We start from the raw sequence: 25691 nt of genomic DNA, 5'->3' as shown, positions 1-25691 counted from the left end.
CTCAAACTGGCTAAGAGGTAAAAAATGTAGCTGCCCAGGATGGCAAGCAGGTAAGATAAACTATGAGAGAGGTTGGGAGTAAGAAAAACTGCATGGGAAGGGAGAAAAAAAAGAAAGAAAGAAAAAGAGGCCAGGTGTGGTGGCTCACGCCTGTCATCCCAGAACTTTGGGAGGCCGAGGCGGGCAGATCACTTGAGGTCAGGAGTTCGAGACCAGCCTGGACAACATAGTGAAACCCCGTCTCTACTAAACATACAAAAAATTAGCTGGGCGTGGTGGCGCATGCCTGTAATCTCAGCTACTCTGGAGGCTGAGGCAGGAGAATTGCTGGAACCCAGGAAGCAGAGGTTGCAGTGAGCTGAGACTGAGCCACTGCACTCCAGTCTGGGAGACAGAGCAAGACTCTGTCTCAACGCCCCCCCCCCCAAAAAAAGCAACAACAACAAAAAACAAACAAATAAACAAAACAAGAAAATACTATGAAATCCAGCTTGACTCATGCCTACTGGAGTGAGTGGTGGCTCACTCCTGTTAATCGCAGCACTTTGGGAGGCTGAGGTGGGAGGATTGTTTGAGTCCAGGAGTTTGAGACCAGCGTGGGCAACATAGTGAAACCTTGTCTCTACAAAAAATAAAATTAGCTGGGCATGGTGGTACTCACCTGCAGTCCCACTCAAGTGATCAGCCCACCTCAGCCTCCCAAAGTGCTGTGATTACAGGCGTGAACCACTGCACCTGGCTGATTTTTTATTTTACTTTTTCTTTCTAAATTTTTTAGAGACCGATCTCACTTTGTTGCCCAGGCTGGTCTCGAACTCCTGGCCTCTGGTGATCTTCCCATCTCAGCCTCGCAAATTGCCAGGATACAGAGTCGCCAGGATTACAGGCCCCCAGCCTTGGCCAATGGCCAATGATTTAATCACTCATGCCTACATAATGGAACCCCCATGTAAATCCTAAATTGTGGGTTTCAGGGAGCTTCCGGGTTGGTGAACATGTTAAGATTTGGGGAGGACGGCATGTCTGGAAAGGGCAGAAAAGCTCTGGGCACTCCCTCCATCCCTTGTCCATTAGGCTGTTCTTGGGTGTATCCTTAATAATAAACCAGAAAGCGCAAAGTGTTTCTTTGAGTTCTATGAGCTACAAATTACCAAACCTGAGGGTCATAGGGACCTCCTGTTTGTAGCTAAATTGGACAGAAGAGTGAGTAATCTGGGAACCCACTACCTGCAACTGGCACCTGAAGTGGGGGCAGTCTCGTAGGACTGAGCCCTTCACCTGTAGGGCCTGTGCTGGCTCCAGGTAGTTCATGTCAGAATTGAGTTAATTGTAGGAAACCCAGTTGTCGTCCACAGAGAGTTGGATAATTTTGCTGGTGTGGAAAATTCATACATTTGGTGTTAGAAGTGTTGAGAGTAGAGAAAGAGAGTTTTTCCTTCTAGAGAGGTTTTCAGGCCCAGAATTGACCTGGGTTATAATTTATCCCCATGTTGAGTCAAAAAATATATATTTTTTTGAGACAGAGTCTCACTCTGTCACCCAGTCTAGAGTGCAGTACCGTAGCCTTGAATTCCCATGCGCAGCCTCCCGAGTAGCTGGGACTACAGGTGCATGCCACCAAGCCTGGCTAATTTTTGTATTTTTTGTAGAGGCAGGGTTTTGCCGTGTTGCCTACGCTGGTCTCGAACTCCTGGGCTCAAGTGATCTGCCTGCCTCAGCCTCCCAAAGTGCTGGGATTACAGGCTTGAGCCACTGTGCCTGACCCAGTCAAAAACTTAGATGAAGTTTGGGAGGCTAGGTTGGGAGAGGCAGCCAATTTTCTGGTTCCTCATTGATGGAAGAGGCTGGAGGAACTAGAGAGGTGTGGGAAGAGGGATGAATGATGGGTCCAGAGAGGAGACAGCAGCATCATGGCTTGTCACTCACTGTGCAATCCTATTGCTCACGGTACTGTCACCATCCCTTGCCTCAGAGGTTTGCACGTATTTCCTAATCACTGCTTTGGGCTCATGTGGGGATGACTGGGGTTGAGGCTGGGATGTCTTCCTTTTTTGCATCTTTTGTGGGACCTTTCCTATTGTTAGGAACGCAGTAAGTGTAATTGATCAGCCATTGATTAATACGCTGCACAACCTCTAACTTAAGAGGCCATATAGTGTAATAGTTAAGAACAGAGGTCCTAGGCTACGTATCAGAGAGCAGGAAGCTACGTGAAGAGTTACAGTAATCTGCAAGGGCATCTCCTTGGGTCTGGAGCTGTTGCTGAAGACTAAACCTTGCATGGGTGGGGTGATAGTTCATGAAATCTAATTCACTCAAGATTCCATATATAGCTAAATATAAAGCTATAGAATGTTTAGAAAAAAAACCTAGGAGAAAATCTTTAGGATCTAGGGCTAGACAAAGACTTCATAGACTTGATATGAAGACCATGGTCCATAAAGGGAAAATTTGATAAATTGAACCTCATCAAAATTAAAAACTAATTAAAGGCCAGGCGCGGTGGCTCACGCCTGTAATCCCAGCACTTTGGGAGGCCGACGCGGGTGGATCACCTGAGGTCTGGAGTTCAAGACCAGCCTGACCAACATGGAGAAACCCCATCTACACTAAAAATACAAAGGGAGGGGAGGTTGCAGTGAGCCGAGATGGCGACATTGCACTCCAGCCTGGGCAACAAGAGTAAAACTCGGTCTCAAAAAAAAAAAAAAAATTAAAAGCTTTTGCTTGGTGAAAGACCCTGCTACAAAGATAAAAAGACAGGATACAGACTTGGATGACATATTTGCAAATCACATGTCTGACAAAGGTCTAGTATCTATAAATATAAGAATCTCTTAAAACTCAACAGCTAGGCTGGGCGTGGTGGTTCATGCCTGTAATCCCAGCACTTCGGGACGCCGAGGCGGGCAGATCACCTGAGGTCAGGAGTTTGAGACCAGCCTGGCCAACATGATGAAACCCCGTCTCTACTAAAAATACAAAAATTAGCTAGGTGTGGTGGCACATGCCTGTAATCTTCGGAGGCTGAGGCTGGAGGATCACTTGAACCCAGGAGGCGGAGGTTGCAGTAAGCCAAGATCGAGCCACTGCACTCCAGCCTGGACAACAGGGTGAGACTCTGTCTCAAAAACAAAAAAAAATACTCAGTAGTTAAAAAAAATAGGCCAGGTGCGGTGGCTCACGCCTGTAATCCCAGTACTTTGGGAGTCCGAGGTGGGTGGATCACGAGGTCAGGAGTTCAAGACCAGCCTGGCCAAGATGGTGAAACCCTGTCTCTACTAAAGATACAAAAAATCTGCTGGGCGTGGTGGCATGTGCCTATAATCCCAGCTACTCGGGAGGCTGAGGCAGGAGAATCACTTGAACCTGGGTGGCAGAGGTTGCAGTGAGCTGAGATCACGCCACTGCACTCCAGCCTGGGCAACAGAGTGAGACTCCATCTCAAAAAATAAAAAATAAAAATAAAATAATAATAATACAACAGCCAGTGACGGTGGCTCATGCCTGTAATCCCAACATTCTGGGAGGCCGAAGCAGGTGGATCACGAGATCAGGAGATCGAGACCATCCTGGCTAACATGGTGAAACCCTGTCTCTACTAAAAATACAAAAAATCAGCTGGGCGTGGTGGCACGGCCTATAATCCCAGCTATTCAGGAGGCTGAGGCAGAAGAATCGCTAGAAGCCAGGAGGCAGAGGTTGCAGTGAGCCGAGATCGCACCATTACACTCCAGCCTGGGTGACAGAGCAAGACTCTGTCTCAAAAACAAAAAACAAACAAACAAAAACCACAACAATGAGCAATGAGAAATAGGCAAAAATCATGAACAGATATTCACCAAAGATGATGTACAAATGGCAAATAAACACATGGAAAGATTTTCAACATCATTAGCCATTAGAAAAAAATTCAAATTAAAATCATAACAAGATTCTGCTATTCAATTATCAGAATGGCTAAAATAAAACATAGTGATAACACCAAATGTTAGCAAGGATATGGAGAAACTAGATCACTCATATGTTGCTCGTGAGACTGTAAAATGGTAGTCAGTCTGAAAAGAGTTTGTAAATTTATTTTTAAAGGTTTTTTTTTTTTTTTTAGATATAGTCTTGCTCTATGGCCCAAGCTGGAGTGCAATGGTGCGATCTCGGCTCACTGCAACCTCTGCCTCCTGGGTTCCAGCGATTCTCCTGCCTCAGCCTCCTGAGTAGCTGGGACTATAGGCATGTGGCACCATGCCTGGCTAGTTTTGTACTTTTAGTAGAGATGGGGTTTCACCATATTGGCCAGGCTGGTCTCGAACTCCTGACCTCAGGTGATCCATCCACCTCGGCCTCCCAAAGTGCTGGGATTACAGGCGTGAGCCACCATGCCCTGCCTAAAATTTTTTAATTATTATTTTATTGTATTTTTTAGTGACAGGGTCTTGTTCTGTTGTCCAGGTTGGAGTACAGTGGCACAGTCATAGCTCACTGCAACCTCAAACTCCCGGGCTCAAGTGATCTTCCAACTTCAGCCTCCCAAGTAGTTGGGACTACAGGAATCCGCCACCATACTCAGCCTATTTATTTATTTATTGCAGAGACAGAATCTTGCGATGTTACCCAGGCTGGTCTTGAATTCCTGGGCTCAAGCAATCCTCCTACCTCATCCTTTCAAAGTGCCAGGATTACAGGAAGGAGCCACCACATGCAGCCCCCGTAAATTTCTTAAAAACTAAACATGCAACTACAATACGACTTAGCAATTGCATTCCTTGGCATATTTCCCAGAGAAATGAAGATTTATGTTCACATGAAAATCTGTGTACAAATTTTTATAGCATCTTTATTCATAATAACCAAAACTGGAAACAACCCAGATGTCCTTCAACAGAGGAATGGTTAGTCAAACTATGGTCCATCTATCCCACAGAATACACTCCTGGGCATTTATCCCAGAGAAATTAAAATTTGTGTTCACAGGAAAACCTGTACATAAGGCCAGGTACAGTGGCTCACACCTATAATCCCAGCACTTTGGGAGGCCAGGGCAGGTAGATTGCTTGAGCCCAGGAGTTTGAGACCAGCCTGGGCAGCAGAATGAGACCCCCATCTCTACAAAAATGCAAAGATTAGCTGGGCATAGTGGCATGTGCCTGTAGTCCTAGCTACTCTGGAGGCTGTGGTGGGAAGGGCGCTTGAACCTGGGAGGTGAAAACTGTAGTAAGCCGTGATTGCATCACTGCACCCAGCCTGGGTGTCAGAGCAAGACCTCCCTCAAAAAACAAACAAACAAAAACCAAATAGTTAAAAATTACAGTAAAAAAAACCCCAAAAACACCTGTGGGCCAGGCGCAGTGGCTCACACCTGTAATCACAGCACTTTGGAAGGTTGAGGCGGGCCAACTGCAACCTTCACCTCCTGGGTTCAAGCAATTCTCCTGCCTCAGCCTTCTGAGTAGCTGAGATTACAGGTGTGTGCCACCACTCCCGGCTAAGTTTTGTATTTTTAGTAGAGACGGGGTTTCACCATATTGGTCAGGTTGGTCTTGAACTCCTGACCTTGTGATCTGCCTACCTCGGCTTCCCCAAATGCTGGGATTACCGGTGTGAGCCACCACACCCGGCCAGCTAATGTATTTTCATTGTACCTTTTCTCTGCTTAGATTTAAAAAAAAAATTTTTTTTTTTAATTTACTTTTTTTTTTTTGAGACGGAGTCTTGCTCTGTTGCCCAGGCTGGAATGCAGTGGCCTGATCTTGGCTCACTGCAAGCTCTGCCTCCCGGGTTCACGCCATTCTCCTGCCTCAGCCTCCCGAGTAGCTGGGACTACAGGTGTCCACCACCACGCCCAGCTAATTTTTTGTATTTTTAGCAGACAGGGTTTCACCATGTTAGCCAGGATGGTCTCGATCTCCTGACCTCGTGATCCGCCTGCCTCGGCCTCCCAAAGTCCTGGGATGACAGGCATGAGCCACTGTGCCCGGCCTGCTTAGATATGTTTAGATACACAAATACTTACCATTGTGTTACAATTACCTACAGTATTCAGTACAATAGCATGCTATACACATTTTTAACCTAGGAGCAGTGGGCTATACCATACAGCCTAGGTGTGTAGTAGGCTATGCCATCTAGGTTTGTGTATGTAAAACTCTATGATGTTTACAGGATGGCAAAATTTCCTAATGACACATTCCTTAGAACATATCCCTGTCATTAAGTGACACAAGACGGCATATCATAAAACAAAATGGGAAAACCATCCAACTGAACAAGAACGGATTTTATAATGCTGGTGTTGGAATAGCAGATTATTAAAGGAAGAGCCTGACAGATTCAATAGGCTAGGTCTGCACCTTCCAGGGACACTCCAGCCCTGGCTTTTTATTTTGTCTAGCTGGGTGTCAAAATGCTAGACTCTTCTTTAGTTTTTTTTTGTTTTTTGGGTTTTTTTTGAGACGGAGTCTTGCTCTTGTCGCCCAGGCTAGAGTGCAATGGCACGATCTCGGCTCACTGAAACCTCCTGGGTTCAAGCGATTCTCCTGCCTCAGCATCCCAAGTAGCTAGGATTAAAGGCGTGTGACACGCCTGGCTAATTTTTGTATTTTTAGTAGAGACGGGGTTTCGCCATGTTGGCTAGGCTGGTCTTGAACTCCTGACCTCGTGATCCACCCACCTTGGCCTCCCAAAGTACAGGGATTACAGGCGGGAGCCACCGCACCTGGCCTAGACTCTTTTTTTTTTTTTTTTTGAGACGGAGTCTCGCTCTGTTGCCCAGGCTGGAGTGCAGTGGTGCCATCTCGGCTCACTGCAAACCTCTGCCTCCTGGGTTCATGCCATTCTCCTGCCTCAGCCTCCTGAGTAGCTGGGACTACAGGCACCCGCCACCACGCCCGGCTAATTTTTTGTATTTTTTTAGTAGAGATGGGGTTTCACCGTGTTAGCCAGGTTGGTCTCGACCTCCTGACCTCGTGATCTGCCCACCTCGGCCTCCCAAAGTGCTGGGATTACAGGTGTGGGCCACCATGCCCCGCCCGGCCTAGACTCTTCTTGTAGGACTCCATCTGTAGCATTGCTCTTAGCTTATCTGCTCTCATTAAGGCCTTTTGTGGGAGGGGAAAAAACAACACAGACACAGGTATGCATTTGGGCATTTGCCTAACCCACTTCCAGAGTTTCTCAGTCTCTGGGGCGGCAGGCAATGCTTTAGTTGGGCTCCCACACTCTTCACTATCTTCTCCTGAGTTCCTTGCAGTAGCTCAGACTCCTTCCCTCAGTGCTCCCTCCCTCTCACCTCTAGGCCTTTGCATATGCTGCTTCCTCCTGAAACAGCCTCTGTACCCTTGGCCTGGTAAGTGACTTCTTGTCCTTCAGGATTCAGTTCTGGTGTGACCTCCTCCAGGAAGCCATCCTTGATCTCTCCCAGGCCAGGCTATGTGCTCCCTTAGCACAATGCCCTCCTCTTCTACCCAGGCAAGCCATAGCAGTGAGGCTGCCAGTGGTGACAATGCACTAAGGAACAATGCACTGAGGCTGGGCCCAGTGGCTCACAGCTATAATCCCAGCACTTTGGGAGGCCGAGGCGGGCGGATCACCTGAGGTTGGGAGTTCGAGACCAGCCTGACCAACATGGAGAAACATCATTGCTACTAAAAATACAAAATTAGCTGGGCGTGGTGGCGCATGCCTGTAATCCCAGCTACTCAGGAGGCTGAGGCAGGAGAATCGCTTGAACCCGGGAGGCGAAGGTTGCAGTGAGCCGAGATCGCATCGTTGCACTCCAGCCTGGGCAACAACAGTGAAACTCCATTTCAAAAAAGAAAGAAAGAAAGAAAGAATGCACTAGTTTCTGGGTGCCTGGGGAAGGAGAAAGTGTAAAGTCAAGCCTACTCTGCATGTATTAAAGCAGGAAGGTGACTCGTCTCTGTTCTGGGATCTACCTCCAGGGAGTGACATTTGATCTGTTTAGGAGAGTGGATTGGCACATGGGCTCTGGAGCCAGACTCTCTGAGTCCAAATTCTGGCTCTGACACTAACCAGTGTGTGGCCATGAGCCTTGATCTCTTCCTCATCTGTAATATGCGAATAGTAATAGAAACCACCTCATAGGGATATTGTGAGAATCACATGTATTATGGGTTTCCTCTTAATATTGTTACTATTTTAAAAAATATTTTTATTTTATTTTGTGTTTTAGAGACAGAGTCTCACTCTGTTGCCCAGGCTGGAGTGCAGTAACAAGATCATAACTCACTGTACGCTTGGACTTCAGGACTCAAGGTATCCTATCTCCTCAGCATCCTGAGCAGCTGGGACTACAGGTAACTGCCGCCATGGCTGGCTAATTAAAAAAATTTTTTTTGGTGGGGCGCAGTGGCTCATGCCTGTAATCTCAGCACTTTGGTAGACCTAGGTGGGTGGATCACTTGAGGTCAGGAGTTTGAGACCAGCCTGGCCAACATGCTGAAATCCCTTCTCTACTAAAAATACAAAAATTAACTGGGTGTGGTGGCCCATGCCTGTAGTCATAGCTACTCAGGAGGCTGAGGCAGGAGAATCGCTTGAACCTGGGAAGTGGAAGTTGCAGCAAGCGGAGATGGCGTCACTGCACTCCAGCCTGGGTGACAACGCAAGGCTCTGCCTCTAAATAAATAAATAAGTTTTGTTGTAGAGGCAAGGCCTCACTACATAGCCCGGTCTCCTACTCCTGGCCTCAAGCAATCATCCGGCCTCGGCCCCCAAATTACTGGGATTACAGGCGTGAGCCACTGAGTCCAGGCTGTTATCACTACTTATTTCCTTCCTCCTCCCTGGAGCCCCATACTAGGACACGGCTGCATTAGGCACTCTCACTGCATGTCTAGATTCCCTTCTTAGCCCTTCCCATGCCCTATACTTTTATATCCCCCCATGGGATTACTGAGGGCTGTCACTTCCTCTCTAGGCTGACTGTGGGCCATGCAAGTGGCCCCTGGCCTGTTTGCTGGCCACAGCATCCCTAGACCCAGTGCCTGGCACTTCAGAATTGCTCAACATGTTTTTTTCTTTATGCCGAAAAATGCATCTGTTTTTTTTTTTTTTTTTTTAACTTTTTTTAGAGACAGTCTGTCTTTGTCACCCAGGCTGGAGTGCAGTGGCGCAATCACAGCTCACTGCAGCCTTGAACACCTGGGCTCAAGCAATCCTCCCCTCTCAACCTCCTGAGTAGCTGAGACTATAGCCTTGTGTCACCTTGCCCAGCTGACTTTTTGTATTTTTTGTAGAGACAGGGTCTCGCTGTGTTATCCAGGATGGTCTCAAAATCCTAGACTCAAGTGATCTGCCGCGTGGGCCTCCCAAAGTGTTGGAATTACAGGCATGAGCCACTGCTGCCGGCTGAGAAATGTACGTCAGTATTATGGAGCAAGAGGACGGAGTCATGGTGGTTCTGGGAACAAATACTAAGATTTTAAAATAAACCAGTTTTGAAATAGACGTCACAGAGGAGACAGGGAAGTGGCTCAGCTCCTCCCTATTGCAGGCACCTGATGTAAGAGTTCAGTGAAGGATGAACCTGGGTGGGTTGCAAGCTGCTGCCTTGGCCTCCTCCAACCGCTGCAGGGTTTCTGGGACTAAAGGGAGCTCTGTGGATCTTTCTGGGAATGTTCTGGGTGCATGGGGTTGGGTCAGCCTGTTTCCGTTCTCCACAGATGAAGAGAACTTGCCAGGGCCTGGGCGACCCTCTGTGATCCTGCCCTGCGCATCTTGCAGTTACCGCGTGCTTTTCTCCCGCCCCTTCATGCTCCGGCCTCAACGGCCTGTTCCCAACATGCCGTGCTCACAGCCTTTGCACTTGCTGTTCCTTCTGCCTAGAAGGCTTTTCCCTCAACTCTTCACAAGTCTGACTCCTTATCATTTAGGTCCCAGCTCAACTGAGACCCTAGAGAGGGCTTTCCTGAAGTCCCCACCCTCAACTCTCCATCATTACAGAAAGTTCTATTGCGTACCACTGCTCTTGACCACAGACATGCATTACACTTTCCTACTTCTGTCCTTTGCTCATGTTATTTGCTTTGTCTGGAATGCTTTACCTCACCTTAACAGAAATCCAACCCCTGTAGAATTTGGCAATATGCTAAAATAAAAGTCTTAAAATTAGTTCAGCAATGTCACTTGTCAGAATGTATCCTTAAGGAAATAACTGTTGATATATGCAAAGATTTAGCTACAAGGATGTTCAGTGCAACACTGTTTATAATAGCAAAAATAGAGGCTGTCTGCAGTGGCTCATGCCTGTAATTTCAGCACTTTGGGAGGCTGAGGGAGGTGGGTTGCTTGAGCCCAGGAGTTCAAGAGCAGCCTGGGCAACACAGGGAGACTGGTCTCTGAAAAAAAAAGAAAAAGGAAATTGAGGCTGGATGCAGTGGCTCATGCCTGTAATCCCAGAACTTTGGGGGACCAAGATGGAAGGGTCAGTTGAGGCCAGGAGTTTGAGACCAGCCTGGGCAACATAGTGAGACCCTCATCTCTTAAAAAAAGAAAAAAAAAATTTAGCCCAGTGTGGTGGTGTATGCCTGCAGTCCCAGCCACTCAGGCTGGGGTGGAAGGATCGCTTGAGCTCAGGAAGTCAAGGCTGCAGTGAGCAGTGATTGTGCCATGGCACTTCAGTCTGGGTGACAGAGCAAGACCCAGTCAAAAATAAATAAATAAAGTCCCCTGGAGTTATAAAGACCAGATCAAACAATCTAGAAAAGGGCTTGACAGAGTGAACACTCAACAAACACCAGCTGCTTTTATGCATAGGAGAGTAGAGAGGATATTTGCCAAAACGGTGAGCAGCTGCTTCTAGGTAGAGAGAGTAAAATGATTTCGTTTTCTTCTTTTGGTTTATCTCCCTTTCCCAAGTTTTATCTTATGAACATGTATTTCTTTTGAAATAAGGGAGAGGGACAATAAGAAATATTTTTTAAAAATTCTTCAAGGCTCAACTCAAGTGATGGTCCTCCATAAAGCCTTTTGTCTGTGATTCTCAGGTCCTCCCCCCACCCCCGCATCCCACCCAGCCTTGTAGGTGTCTGGTCATACTGTCCACTAGAGAGCAAAGCATCTCTGGAGTCTGCAGTAGCAGGTCTGATGAAGGAACAAGGGAAGGAGGGAGCCTGCACCCCCACCACTCCCTCAGGGGAGCTTGCCTAAAGTTTGCTACTGAGCATCCGGACAGAAGCCACTGGCCAGCACTGACGTTCCACGAGGAGCCCAGAGGATGTGACGATCATCTGCCCATTATTTTTACTCTCGGACCCCCCACCTCCGGAGTCTGGGGGTCCCTCTGTGTCAGTGGGAACAGGGAGGAGCTCGAGCGTTGAGTGCTAGCTGCGTTTGCGAGATTTCAGGGGTTTTGAGCTAAGCCAGCGGTGGTCCGCGTTGGCCCTCCTCCCTCCCCAATCCCCCGCCGCGTTTTATTTTTCTTTGGGCGGTGGGTTGGGCAATTATGCTCTGCGACCGTAAGATCTGAGTGCCAAGGCGCCCCGCCCCGCCGTGCTAACCTAGTAAGACTGTGGGCTTTTTCATTTTCTTTTCTTTTTTTTTTTTTTTTGAGACGGAGTCTCGCTCTGTCGCCCAGGCTGGAGTGCAATGGCGAGATCTCGGCTCACTGCAACCTCCGCCTCCGGGGTTCAAGCGATCCTCCTGCCTCAGCCTCCTGAGTAACTGGGATTACAGGCGCGCGCCACCATGCCCGGCTATTTTTTGTATTTTTAGTAAAGATGGGGTTTCACCGTGTTGGCCAGGCTGGTCTCGATCTCCTGACCTGGTGATCCGCCCGCCTCGGCCTCCCAAAGTGCTGGCAATACAGGTTTACGCCACCGCGCCCGGCCGAGTGTGAGCTTTCAAGTCCAATGTTCAGGTTCAAATTCTGCCTCCCCACCTGCTAACTCCAAAAGTTAAACTTTCTGTGCCTCTGTGTTCTTATCTGTGGAATGGGGATCATGATGAAAACAGCATCTAGGAGGAAAGGCTGAAATCTACTCGAGGTACGACGGTAACGGTTCCTATTTGTCGCCCGAGACACTAGACGCTAGCCAGGGAAGCTGTCGGCGGGCACTGCAGAGCCGCGGGAGGGCCCCTTTTATTCCCCCAAAACCGCAGCCCGGAAAGCGCACCCGCCCCGGCGCGTCCCACCCGCGTCCCAGCCCTACCCCTGGTTTCCTGCCCTGTCCCGGCCTGGGCCCCGCTTAGGCCGCCCCCGAGCGGGCGTCTCCCTCCGGCTCCAGGGAGCGGAAAGGGTTGGGCCGGTGGGAGGAGCCCAAGGCCGGTGACGACGGACGCCACGGGTCGAAGGGGCCGAAGAACTCGGCAGCGAAGGTGACCACGTCCTCCGGCTGGCGCAGCAACAGAAAGAGCAGGAAGTCGGAGATGAGCGCGTGGGCTTCGGGGTGCTGCCGCAGATAGCTGGCGTGGCCGAGCCGGAGCTCCTCCTGGCGGGGGACAGAGCCCGAGACTCAGCCGGACGGGAACCCCGCGCCCCAGGAGACCCCACCCACTCGCTCCAAGGAGAGCTAAGGGGCGCTGGAACCTTCCAGCCCCTACGGGTGTGCATTTCAATCAGGTGCAGAGAGATCAGTAATGAATTTAAGGCCCATGGGGGAATGGGAACCCCAGGCTGGTGGAGCCTCCCCTCACCTTCCGGTCCAGGAACTTCGAATAGAGCTCCATATCCTCCTCCCATACCAGGGGCTTCTTCTCAAACACTGGGCGTGGCTCAATCTCATCTGGGAGGGGAACAAGGAAGGCTGGGCGTCCGCACCCCAGAACCTTCCTTGGATACACAGCGGGATCCCGAGAACACCCAAACAGAAGGCTCAGGTGAAACCCCAGGATTCTGCCCACATGGGCAGAGTTGCAGGAAGGGGCTTCCAGTAAGAAAGATCCTCCTCTTACTGCTTAGGGTCAGGGGCTGGAGGGCAGATGTTCTCCAGCTGATTCCAGGCTCCTGTCCCGTTTACAGCACGCTCAGTCCAGCCCCCTGCATCCTGGAAGGCCCAGGTTTCCCCACTCCCCTTCACTCTCCCTGGCTGCCCAAGGCCTGGGCTTCACTCACCCTCTTCCCTCAAGATAGGCATCTTGGTGATGATGCAGCACCCTGGGGAGCCCACCTGTATTCTCTTGGCCAGGTGCCTGGAATGCAACACAACATGTGAGAGTGAGAATCTTCCTAGACTGCCTGCTATGGACTGAATTGTCTCTCTAACCCCCAGTGTGGTGGTATTTGGAGGTAGGGGTTTTGGGGAGGTCATTATGTTTACATGCAGTCATAAGGGTGGGGCCCTAATCAGATAGGATTAGTGCCCTTATAAGAAAAGGGAGATGCCAGAGAGCTTTCTCTTCACTCATGCACGGAAGAAAGGCCATGTGAAGACACATTGAGAAGGCAGTTGTCTGCAAGCTAGGAAGAGAGCCCTCACCAGAAACCAACCCTGATGGCACCATGATCTTGGACTTCCAGCCTTCCAGCAAATATATTTCTCTTGAAGCCACCTAGCCTGTGGTATTTTGTTATGGCAGCCTAAGCAGACTCATACATGACAGTGCCCCTTGAGAGACCTGTCCTGGGCCTCTTTACTTCTGCCTCCCTCTCTTGTTTTTTAAGTTCCTGGGTGGTGTTCATTTCTGGATCTCCAAATAACACACAGGGCTTGGCAAGTATTAGGTCCCCCGTTTAAAAAAAAACAAAAAGGATCTTTAGAGGTACAGCACTAGAAAATCATGGAGCCTCTTGGCCAGGCACGGTGGCTCAGGCCTGTAATCCTAGCACTTTGGGAGGCTGAGATGGGTGGATCACTTGAGGTCAAGAGTTTGAGACCAGCCTGGCCAACATAGTGAAACGCCGTCTCTGCTTAAAATACAAAAAACTAGCCAGATGTGATGGCGGGCGCCTGTAATCCCAGCTATTTCGGTGGCTGTGGCACGAGAATCACTTGAACCCGGGAGGTGGAGGTTGTAGTGAGCCAAGATTGCATCACTGTACTCCAGTCTGGGTAAAAGAGCAAGACTGTCTCAAAAAGAGAAAGAGGCCTGTCGCAGTGGCTCACACTTCTTGCAGTGGCTCATGCCTGCAATCCCAGCACTTTAGGAGGCCAAGATGGGCAGATCACTTGAGGTCAGGTGTTTGAGACCAGCCTGGCCAACATGGTGAAAGCCCGTTTCTACTAAAAATGCACAAATTAGCCAGGCGTGGTGGCAGGCACCTGCAGTCCCAGCTACTTGGGAGGCTAAGCAAGGGAATCACTTGAACCTGGGAGGCGAAGGTTGCAGTTAGCCAAGATCATGCCACGCATTCCAGTCTAGGTGACAGAGCGAGACTCTGTCAAGAAAGAGACAGAGAGAAAGAGGAAGGAAGGAAGGAGAAAGAGAGAAAGAAAGAAAAGAAAAATTGTGGAATCTCCTGCTATGCGGCATTCAAAATAAAAAAGGTTGGCCTGGAGCTGTTGTGCATACCTGTAGTCCCAACTACTAGGAAGACTGAAGCAGGCAGATTGCTTGAGCCCAGGAGTTGGAGGCTGCAGTGGGCTAGGATCGCACCAAAACCGAAAACATACTAGGTTATGGAATAAAGCCAACAACGTTTTGATTACCTTTTCCCCAGTGTAGTGATTATGTCAATACCTATGCTGAAATTTTAAGAAATAAACTTGGCTGGACTCTGTCTCAAAAAAGCAAAACAAAACAAAACAAAAAAACAGAAACTCTTTCTTCCACCTGAATTTTCTTTTTCTTTCTTTTTTTCTTTTTTTTTTTTTTTTTTTTTTTTTTGAGATGGAGTCTTGCTGTCTCCCAGGCTGGAGTACAGTGGTGCGATCTCGGCTCACTGCAAGCTCTGCTTCCTGGGTTCACGCCATTCTCCTGCCTCAGCCTCCCGAGTAGCTGGGACTACAGGTGCCCACCACCATGCCCGGCTAATTTTTTGTATTTTTAGTAGAGACGGGGTTTCACTGTGTTAGCCAGGATGGTCTCAATCTCCGCCTCGGCCTCCCAAAGTGCTGGGATTACAGGCGTGAGCCACCACGCCCGGCCCTGAATTTTCTTATGATTTGGAGCCAGTGCTTTGCTGGAAAGTGTGCAGCAGCCTGCCACAGGCAATTCTTCCAGCACAGTGATTTCATCAAGTGTGCAGTCATTCAAACCTTGGTGTTTTTCAGTATTACGCCTTACACAGTGGTGGCTGCACTAGCTACCCCTCAGGGCTGTGGTGTGCAGTGAGAAGGTTTGGAAGGCACTGTGAGGGTTAAGAGGACGAGCAAATAAATGAAGAAAGAGTGAATGATATGGGTAAAGTGGAGGGACACTCCTATCTCAATGCCACCTCTTCCTGGTGCTATCCCCAGAAGCAGCCGGTGTCCTTGAGCACCTACAAGCTCAGCACCACCCCTCTGGGCCCACCATCAGCAGCTCACCCATCGGAGAGCAGGTAGTACTGGCAGGACATGGGGATGCCCTCCTCCGAGTGGACAGTCTGCTCCACGATGAAGACTTCAGCCTGCTGATGGTCTACCTGGATGGTCTGGAAGCCCAGGTCTTGCTGGCAACAGCCAAAATTGGGGGATGGGAGGTAAGGTGGATGCCCGCCACGGGCTCCCCATCATCTTACCTTAGCCCTTTCTCCATCTCATAACAACCTCACAACATTTGAGGTTGCGTCTCCCAACCTCCAAGCTGAGTTGGCAACCCCTCATAGGGAGCTATTTCCAGGTTGCCCTGCCCTGACCCCTCCCATGTCATCTCACTGACCAAGTGCTTCTAGTTGGCAAATTCTGTTACAGGGATGAGAAGCGGTATGGGGAGGGGTGTGGGAGCGGAGAGGGAGGATGAGCTACTAGGGCCAGTGGGTGGAGGTAAAGTGAGGCTCAGAGGTGTGAGACTAGACAGATTTGTGGCCACCTCAGATCTGTACTGTTGCTGGCAGGCTGTCCCTGTTGTGATTAAAACTTAAACACCTGTTATAGCTGCAGCTATGGAGAAAAAAGTGCTAATATTAAACACATGTTTCAAAGAACACGGAGGGGAATGGATTGTGCTTGTTCATGTCAAATGCATTGCTGCTTGGTGTGTTTTGATAGACAAGCCTGGAATGTAATTTACAAAGATGGTCAAAGAAACACAAATCAGCCCCCAAAGTGTTTCACTGGAAATTGTGTGTTCAGTGGCATGGCTTTAAAATCACCTATTGCAGGAAGTCCTAGGCATGCTGATTATGAAATTTTAGTTAAAAACAAAAAACGAAACAAAAACGGAACACCCTTTGGGGTTAAGAAATAATAAAGGAATATTTCAGTAAAGTTGGACATGTTACACTTCCTAAAGTTAAAAAATGATTTATTTTTATTTATTTATTTTTTTGAGACAGAGTCTCCCTCTGTTGCCCAGGCTGGAGTGCAGTTGTATGATCTCAGCTCACTGCAACCTCTGCCTCCTGGGTTCAAGTGATGATTCTCCTGCCTCAGCCTCCCGAGTAGCTGGAATTACAGGCGTTTGCAACCACACCCAGCTAATAATTTTTGTATTTGTAGTAGAGACAGGGTTTCACCATGTTGGCCAGGCTGATCTTGACCTCCTAACTTCAAGTGATCTGCCCACCTTGACCTCCCAAAGTGCTGGGATTACAGGCATGAATCAGTGCGCCCGGCCAAAATGACTTTTTTTTTTTTTTTTTTTTTTTTTTGAGACGGAGTCTTCTCTGTCACTCAGGCTGGAGTGCAGTGGCGCGATCTCGGCTCACTGCAAGCTCCGCCTCCCAGGTTCACGCCATTCTCCTGCCTCAGTCTCCTGAGTAGCTGGGACTACAGGCACCTGCCACCACGCACCGCTAATTTTTTTTTTTTTGTATTTTTAGTAGAGACGGGGTTTCACCATGTTAGCCAGGATGGTCTAGATCTCCTGACCTTGTGATCTGCCCACCTCGGCCTCCCAAAGTGCTGGGATTACAGGCGTGAGCCACCGCGCCCGGCCCAAAATGATGTATTTTTAAAATCAGCCTTGCACTATATTTATTTTTCCTGGACTGACTTCTGTGTGGAAGGGTTGCTTCTCTGAACTGTTCCCACCTCTCAGTCACTCTCAATTCATCTGCCCCACACTCCCAGACAAACATGCTTTCCTGCCCTTGAAAGCCCCATTCCCACCTGTGCTGTTTTCTCCCCACCTGCCGCCCTTTTCTACTCCACAGCTGTTCCCCATCTCAGTGCTTTTCATGCCCTTTCTAGTTTGTTCCCAAGCCAAGTCCCCTGCCCAGGGAGACCCCTCACATAGGTCAAATAGCAGAGTTTGCCCTCGGTGTCCAAGGTAAGGAAGCGGGCATTGCTGGGCACCATCCGCCGCCAGGCCATCACCCTGAGCAGCACCAGGTTGGCGGCCTCTGAGATGAATCCCTTGATTGAGCTCCAGGGGAAAGAAGTCACTCTAGTCTTCACTTCCTGTTCAGAACAGATCTGGGTCAGGGTCCTGGAACCAGGAAGGGGCAGGGGACACGGGGATGGGCAAGCCAGGTGTTGGGCATACGGTTTTTTTTTTTTTTTTTTGAGACAGAGTTTCGCTTTTTGTCACCCAGGCTGGAGTGCAATGGCGCGGTCTCAGCTCACTGCAACCTCCGCCTCCTGGGTTCAAGCGATCTCCTGCCTCAGCCTTTCAGGTAGCAGGGATTACAGGCTACCATGCCTGGCTAAATTTTGTAATTTTAGTAGAGACCCGGTTTCACCATGTTGGCCAGCTGGTCTTGAACTCCTGACCTGAGGTAATAGGCCCGCCTCGGCCTCCCAAAGTGCTGGGATGACAGGCGTGAGCCTTTTTTTTTTTTTTTTCTTTTGAGACAGGGTCTTGCTCTGTTGCCCAGACTGGAGTGCAGTGGTGCAATCTTGGCTCACTGCAACCTCCAGCTCCTGGGTTCAAGCGACTTTCCTGCCTCAGCCTCCTGAGTAGCTGGGATTACAGGCTCACGACACTACGCCCGGCTAATTTTTGTATTTTTATTAGAGACAGGATTTCACCATATTGGCCAGGCTGGTCTCCACTCCTGACCTCAAGTGATCTGCCCGCCTCGGCCTCCCAAAGTGCTGAAATTACAGGCGTGAGTCACCACACGCCTGGCCTTCAGCTGGGCATATGGTTTTTAATGAATGAATCCTTCTCTCTTTTTTTTTTTTTCCTTTTTCTGGAGAACGGGATCTCGCTATATTGCCCAGGCAGGTCTCGAACTCCTGGGCTCAAGCTATCCTCCCGCCTCTTGCCTCTGAGAGCTGGGATTACAGGCGTGAGACACCACGCCCCGCCTAATGAATGAATCCTTAGTCCGGACTCCTGGCTTCATCTAATCTGGTCCCCGCTCAGGGTTCTGAAGAGGACATTGTGAAAGAAAAATAAATCTTGGGACCCCAAATCACTAAGCCAAAGGGAAGTCAAGCTGGGAACTGCTTCAGGCAAAGCTGCCTCCCATTTTATTCCTAAACAAGGTAGCTACTAAGAGACAAAAAAGCTATATACCTCCCTCACTATTTGCCCACAAGGAAATTCCTTGTGGACAAAGGACAGACAGAACTCAAAGTCATCCCTCTGCTCACGTGAGATAAATGCATATCTGATGGCTTTCTCTGCTCTATTGTTTCACTAAGCCAGACTAAGGCGTAAGCGACTACTTTTCTACCCCCCATTGCGTGTAAATTGTGTATTCAGTGAAAGGCTAATCAGAAACTTAAAAGCATGTCTCTTATCTACCTATGACTTGGAAGCCCCTTCACCACCTCCAGTTGTCCTGCCTTTTCCAACAAACCAATGTACATCTTTTTTTTTTTGAGATGGAGTCTTGCTCTGTCGCCCAGGCTGGAGGGCAGTGGCGTGATCTCGGCTTAGTGCAATCTCTGCCTCCCGGGTTGCTTTCTCTGCTCTATTGTTTCACTAAGCCAGACTAAGGCGTAAGCGACTACTTTTCTACCCCCCATTGCGTGTAAATTGTGTATTCAGTGAAAGGCTAATCAGAAACTTAAAAGCATGTCTCTTATCTACCTATGACTTGGAAGCCCCTTCACCACCTCCAGTTGTCCTGCCTTTTCCAACAAACCAATGTACATCTTTTTTTTTTTGAGATGGAGTCTTGCTCTGTCGCCCAGGCTGGAGGGCAGTGGCGTGATCTCGGCTTAGTGCAATCTCTGCCTCCCGGGTTCACGCCGTTCTCCTGCCTCAGCCTCCCAAGTAGCTGGGACTACAGGCACCTGCCACCACGCCCGGCTAATTTTTTGTATTTTTACGTCTGGTGAAACAATGTACATCTTACACGTGTTGACTGATATTTCATGTCTCCTTAAAATGTATAAAACCAAGCTGTGGGCTGGGCGTGGTGGCTCACGCCTGTAATCCCAGCACTTTGGGAGGCCAAGGCAGGCGGATCACCTGAGGTCGGGAGTTTGAGACCAGCCTGGCCAACATGGAGAAACTCCCTCTCTACTAAAAATACAGAATTAGCCGGGCGTGGTGGCGCATGCCCGTAATCCCAGCTACTTGGGAGGCTGAGGCAGGAGAATCACTTGAACCTGGGAGGTGGAGGTTGCAGTGAGCCGAGATCACGCCGTTGCACTCCAGCCTCGGCAACAAGAGTGAAACTCCGTCTCAAAAAAAAAACAAAAACAAAACAAAAAAAAAACAAGCTGTGCCGCAACCACTTTGGGCCCATTTCCTCAGGACCTCCTGAGGCTGTGTCATGTGTGCGTCCTTAACCTTGGCAAAATAAACTCTCTAAATTGATCGGGACCTGTCTCAGATATTCTGGGTTCACAGTGTGGAGTGCAACTCCCATCTGGCTCTCATCCTTACCTCACCCTCCTTGATACTTCTGGTCACAGCCAGCTGATCATCCTGCTTCAGCAAACTCGTCTTCCGTTCCATGGGGAGGATGAGGAACTGAGGGCCAGAGCATGCGGGGCAGGATCAGGGACTCCCTGGGTCCCCCAGAGGTCACCTGACCCTTCTCCATTAATGAGAAAACTGAGGTTTAAAGATTGTGACTTAAAAAAAAAGCAGCCAGGCCGGGCGCGGTGGCTCACGCCTGTAATCCCAGCACTGTGGGAGGCCGAGGAGGGCAGATCACGAGGTCAGGAGATTGAGACCACCCTGGCTAACACGGTGAAACCCCGTCTCTACTAAAAATACAAAAATTAGCTGGCTTTGGTGGCACATGCCTGTAGTCTCAGCTACTTGGGAGGCTGAGGCAGGAGAATCGCTTGAACCTGGGAGATGGAAGTTGCAGTGAGCCGAGATCGCGCCACTACACTCCAGCCTGGGCAACAGAGCGAGACTCCATCTCAAAAACAAACAAACAAAAAACCAAGCAGCAGGGCCGGGTGTTGTGGCTCATGCCTGTAATCCCAGCACTTTGGGAGGCCCAGGCGGGCAGATCACTTAAGGTCAGGAGTTCAAGACCAGCCTGGCCAACATGGCAAAACCCCATCTCTATTAAAGGTACAAAAATTAACCAGGTGTGGTGGTGCACGTCTGTAATTCCCAGCTACTTGGGAGGCTGAGGCAGGAGAATTGCTTGAACCCGGAAGGTGAAGGTTACAGTGAGCTGAGATTGCACCACTGCACTCCAGCCTGGGTGATAAGAGCAAGACTCTGTCTCAAAAATAATAATAGTAATAAAATATAAAAAAATAAAAAACAGCAGCAACAAAAACCAAAAAACACCTTTCATACACAGTGAAGCTGAAGAATAGCAGTCGTGTTATGATGCAATATAAAGTTCAAAAACAATGCACTTCAGAACACTGGTTTTAAAAGATGGGGGTGGGCCAGGCGCAGGGACAGCAGGTTGCCACTGATAAGTTCTCCTGATACCCAAACTCTGAACCCAGCCCACACCAGCCCTCCTCCAGCCTGAGAGCCCTGTGCCTCCCTGGAGGCCTGGTGGGCTGGCCTTTCCCAGAGCCTAGTCTTCCCTGGGGGCCTTTTTCACCTGGCCTCCAAGTCTCCCAGCTCTGTGCCCCTCACATCCAGCCCCAGCCACTTAATTAACTTGTGGAATGTGAACATGACCTGTTTACATACTGGAAACTACTCAAGGCTAAAAACCTTCCCACAGAAACCAGAAACCATCCCCCAAGCTTTTTTTTGAGACGGAGTCTTGCTCTGTCACGCAGGCTGGAGTGCAGTGGTGCGATCCCAGCTTACTGCAACCTTTGCCTCCCGGGTTCAAGTGGTGCGATCCCAGCTTACTGCAACCTTTGCCTCCCGGGTTCAAGCGATTCTCCTGTCTCAGCCTCCCGAGTAGCCGGGATTACAGGTGCCCACCACCACGCCCGGATAATTTTGTTTTTGTATTTTTAGTAGAGGTGGGATTTCACCATCTTGGCCAGGCTGGTCTTGAACTCCTGACCTCGTGATCCACCTGCCTTGGCCTCCCGAAGTGTTGGGATTACAGATGTGAGCCACTGCGCCTGGCTAATTTTGTGTTTTTAGTAGAGACAGGGTTTCTCCATGTTGGTCAGGCTGGTCTTGAACTCCCGACCTCAGGTGATCGGCCTGCGTTGGCCTCCCAAAGTGCTGGGATTACAGGCGTGAGCCACCGTGCCCAACCTCCATCTTTTTTTTTTTGAGACAGGGTCTCATTCTGTCACCCGGGCTGGAGTACAGCGGCACACACACTGCTCACTGCAGCCTCGACCTCCTGGGCTCCACTGAACCTTCCACCTCAGCCTCCCAAGTAGCTGGGACTACAGGCAAACATCACCACACCCAGCTACTTTTTGTATTTTTTGTACAAAAATTTTGTTTATATTTGGGTTTTGCCATATTTGGCTCAAACTCCTGGGTTCAAGGGATCCTCCCACTTAGGCCTCCCAAAGTGCTGGGATTATAGGCCTGAGCCATTGTGCCTGGCCCACCCTCATTGTTTTTTAATTTTTTTCTTGAGACGGAGTCTTGCTCTGTCACCCAGGCTGGAGTGCAGTGGCGCGATCTCAGCTCACAGCAACCTCTGCCTCCTGGGTTCAAGCGATTCTCCTGCCTCAGCCTTCCGAGTAGCTGGGACTACAGGCGTGCGCCACCACGCCTGGCTAATTTTTGTAGAGATGGGGTTTCGCTATGTTGGCCAGGCTGGTCTCGAACTCCTGACCTCAGGGTGATCCGCCCACCTCTGCCTCCCAAAGTGCTGGGATTACAGGCGTGAGCCACTGTGCCCAGCCCACCCCCATGTTTTAAAATCAGTGTTCTGAAGTGCGTTGCTTTTGAGCTTTATATTGCATCATAACACGACCACTATTCTTCAGCTTCACTGTGTATGAAATAGGTTTTTTGGTTTGTTGTTGCTGCTGTTTTTTAAGTCAAAATCTCTCTTCTCTCCCCTGGATTGGGTCAAGGCTGGGGCCCTGGGAAGTACCTTGATGAAGTCTTGGCTGTGCTGTTCCATGAGCTCCAGCTTCTCTGAGAGATAGCCTGGGGTGCAGGAACACAGGTATTGACATCACAGGAGATGTGGGTCAGAGGCTGAAGGAAGGGAAGGTGGTGGCGCAGGCTGGAGGACTAGGTGTAATACGGTCCTAGAAAAACTACAGGATGGGTAAGAGGTGCCCTCATCCCGAGTCCATGAGGAACTCGCTCGTCCCTCCCCCACCCTGTGCCTTGTCCTGGTCCAAGGCAAAGCCAAGGGCTTGGTCCTGAAAAAAGATTCTAGGAATGGTGGAGGGGAGGGGTGGAGGAAGGGGAGGGTGACGGGCATCAGGCAGCAGGAACGCTACCCAGGAGGGAATTTCCGCAGAGCATTTTGTCCAAGAAGCCTCGGCTAGAGGCATGCACGAAGAGGCAGTATGTCAGCACGCCGAGTTTTTCCTGGTATTTCCCTCTCTGCACCTCAATGGTCAGCTCTCCCTGAGGCTCCCCGGTGTCTGAGACCATGGCCAGCGTCTCAGAGAAGAACAGCATCTGTAGCTCTTCCTCGTCTGGGGTGAGGGGCCCGTGGGAACAGATAAAGCCCCTGTTCCTGGGGCCCAATCCAATCCTCTGACCCCATGACCACCAGTGTCCCCACAGTCCCCACCTGCCTCCTCATCCCACAGCCTTCCTCACTGGCACGGACAGGTGGAGACTCCTGCCCCATGTCCCCATGTCCCCGGGGGGCCTTCCCTTGAAGAGTGTCAACAAACAGGCCTCAGGCCTTTTCTGAGTCCCAGGAGAATCAAGGAAAAGAGAGAGAGAGAGAGAGAGGGAGAGAGACAGAGACAGAAAGGGAGAGAGAGGGAGAGAGAGAGAGAGAGACACAGACAGAGAGACTGGACCTTCTTTCTTCCCTCCTCTCCAGACTTGCACCCCTCCTGCACCCCCAACTCCGACACTGTCTGAGCTCACGGAGGGAGCTGAGGAAGTCGATGGCTTCAGCATTGGCCTCTGGGAGTGGCAGACACTCCGCACCCGAGGGCTGGTGGTCCTTAGCTCTGGAGCCTACAAAAGGATGAGAGGCTAAGATGGCAGACCCTGGGGAGAAGGGCAGGGGTCAGGGAGGCAAGGCAGGGTACCTCAGTCCTGGCCCCAGCACCCAAGAACAGAATCCTCTAAGACTACCCCGAGGGTGGATTGGGAAGAAAGAAGAGGATCCCCACCTCCAGCCCCAGCAGTCCTCTTCCCACCTGTGGAGTAAACCTTGGAGGACATGCTGTGGGCCTGCCTCCACCGGGTCTGTGTCCAGCTGTATCCATGGCAACCAGAGCTGGCCAGTGCCTCTTAAAGGGCCATCAACCCACTTTACTGACACTGCAGGTTTGGGGCTCAGCACAAGTTTGAGGTGTTGTCCAGCAGAGGGAGCATTTGATATTCTTTTTTTTTTTTTTTTTTTGAGACGCAATCTCGCTCTGTCACCCAGGCTGGAGTGCAGTGGCGCAATCTCAACTCACTGCAACCTCTGCCTCCCAGGTTCAAGCAATTCTGCTTGAGGCCTCAGACTCTTGAGTAGCTGGGACTACAGGCGCGCACCACCGCGCCCAGCTAATTTTTGTATTTTTAGTAGAGATGGGGTTTCACCATATTGGCCAGGCTGGTCTTGAATTCCTGAGCTCGTGATCCTCCTGCCTCAGCCTCCCAGAGTGCTGGGATTACAGGTGTGAGCCACCGCGCCTGGCCCACATTTGATATTCTTAAGAGGCAGAGTGAAGAAATGGATCATTAGAATGACCTTAGAAGAGGCCAGGTGCAGTGGCTCACGCCTGTAATCCCAGCACTTTGGGAGTCCCAGGCGGGTAGATCACTTGAGGCCAGGAGTTTGAGATCCAGCCTGGCCAACATGGTGAAACCCATCTCTTCTAAAAATACAAAAATTACCAGGGAGTGGTGGCACATGCCTGTAATCTGTCTCAAAAAAAAAAAAAAAAAAAATGACCTTAGAAGATATGAACGAAAGTCAGACAGAGTCTCAAATGCACACTATCCAATTAGCTGCTACATGAATATCTCTGCAAATTACAGTTCTAATACATGTAACAATAATGATAACAACAATGACAACATAGCAAACTCTTCGACTGGACTTATTCCTGGTGAGGCGCTTTTTTGCCAGTCTGGAGTGCAGTGGCGCCATCTTGGCTCACTGCAACCTCTGCCTCCTGGGTTCAAGTGATTCTCCTACCTCAGCCTCCCGAGTAGCTGGAACTACAGGAGTGTGCCACCAAGCCCAGCTAATTTTTATATTTTTATTTTTATTATTTTTATTTATTTGTTTGTTTTAATTATTTTTGAGAAAGAGTCTCACTCTGTCACCCAGGCTAGAATGCAGTGGCATGATCTCAGCTGCAACCTCTTCCTGCCAGGTTCAAGTGATTCTCCTGCCTCAGTCTCCCAAGTAGCTGGGACTACAGGCACCCGCCACCACACCTGGCTAATTTTTGTATTTTTAGTAGAGACGGGGTTTCACCATGTTGGCCAGGCTGGTCTTGAATTCCTGACCTCAAGTGATCCACCTGTAGGGTCCAGCCCTATGGGGCTTAGCGGGTGTTCTGCCCGTGTGCGGAGATGAGAGATTGTAATAAATAAAGACACAAGACAAAGAGATAAAGAGAAAACAGCTGGGCCTGGGAGAACACTACCATCAAGACATGGAGACTGGTAGTGGCCCAGAACGGCTGGGTGCGCTGATATTTATTGCACACAAGACAAGGGGACACGGTAAGGAGGGCGAGTCTTTTAAGTGATTGACAAGGTGAAGCAAAGTCACATGATCACAGGACAGGGGGCCCTTCCCTCTTAGGTAGCCGAAGCAGAGAGAGAGAAGGCAGCATACATCAGCGTTTTCTTCTATGCACTTATAAGAAAGATCAAAGACTTTAAGACTTTCACTGTTTCTTCTACCGCTATCTATTACGAACTTCAAAGAGGAACCAGGAGTACGGGAGGAACATGAAAGTGGACAAGGAGTGTGACCTTTGGAGCACAGCACCACAGGGAGGGGTTTAGGCCTCCGGATGACTGCGGGCAGGCCTGGATAATATCCAACCTTCCACAAGAACCTGGTGGAGCAGAGTATTCTCTGACTCCTCCAAGGAAAGGAGACTCCCTTTCGAGGTCTGCTAAGTAATGGGCGTCTTCCCAAACACTGGCATTACCGCTTAACCAAGGAGCCCTCAAGCGGTCCTTATGGGGGCGTGACAGAGGGCTCACCTCTTGCCTTCTAGGTCACTTCTCACAATGTCACTTCAGCACCT

The 25691-nt window shown here is 49.7% G+C and overlaps 1 protein-coding gene across 10 annotated transcripts; it reads right to left on the bottom strand.

The window, feature by feature from the left end:
- Positions 1 to 7772: 7772 nt before the first annotated feature.
- Positions 7773 to 23722, bottom strand: CATIP (ciliogenesis associated TTC17 interacting protein). Of its 10 annotated transcripts, none has more exons than XM_054549828.2 (11): positions 23601 to 23711; positions 23280 to 23442; positions 22743 to 22943; positions 22385 to 22440; positions 19825 to 19911; positions 17271 to 17438; positions 15423 to 15547; positions 13070 to 13146; positions 12652 to 12740; positions 12168 to 12446; positions 7773 to 10355 (listed from the first exon to the last, which is right to left on the bottom strand). In XM_054549828.2, exons 1-10 carry the CDS (start codon positions 23694 to 23696, stop codon positions 12204 to 12206), a joined length of 1305 nt encoding a protein of 434 aa, XP_054405803.1. In that variant the 5' UTR covers positions 23697 to 23711; the 3' UTR covers positions 7773 to 10355; positions 12168 to 12203. The 10 variants fall into 10 exon arrangements, with proteins under 10 accessions (XP_054405803.1, XP_054405806.1, XP_054405804.1 ...); XM_054549831.2 differs by having other exon boundaries at positions 7776 to 10355; positions 23350 to 23442; positions 23628 to 23721; XM_054549829.1 differs by lacking the exon at positions 7773 to 10355 and having other exon boundaries at positions 12078 to 12446; positions 23628 to 23722.
- Positions 23723 to 25691: the final 1969 nt, after the last annotated feature.

This window comes from Pongo abelii, chromosome 11, assembly GCF_028885655.2.
Source record: "Pongo abelii isolate AG06213 chromosome 11, NHGRI_mPonAbe1-v2.0_pri, whole genome shotgun sequence".
Taxonomy (NCBI): Eukaryota; Metazoa; Chordata; class Mammalia; order Primates; family Hominidae; genus Pongo; species Pongo abelii.
Note: the sequence above shows the minus strand (reverse complement) of the source record. Positions and strands in the feature narration are given on the sequence as shown.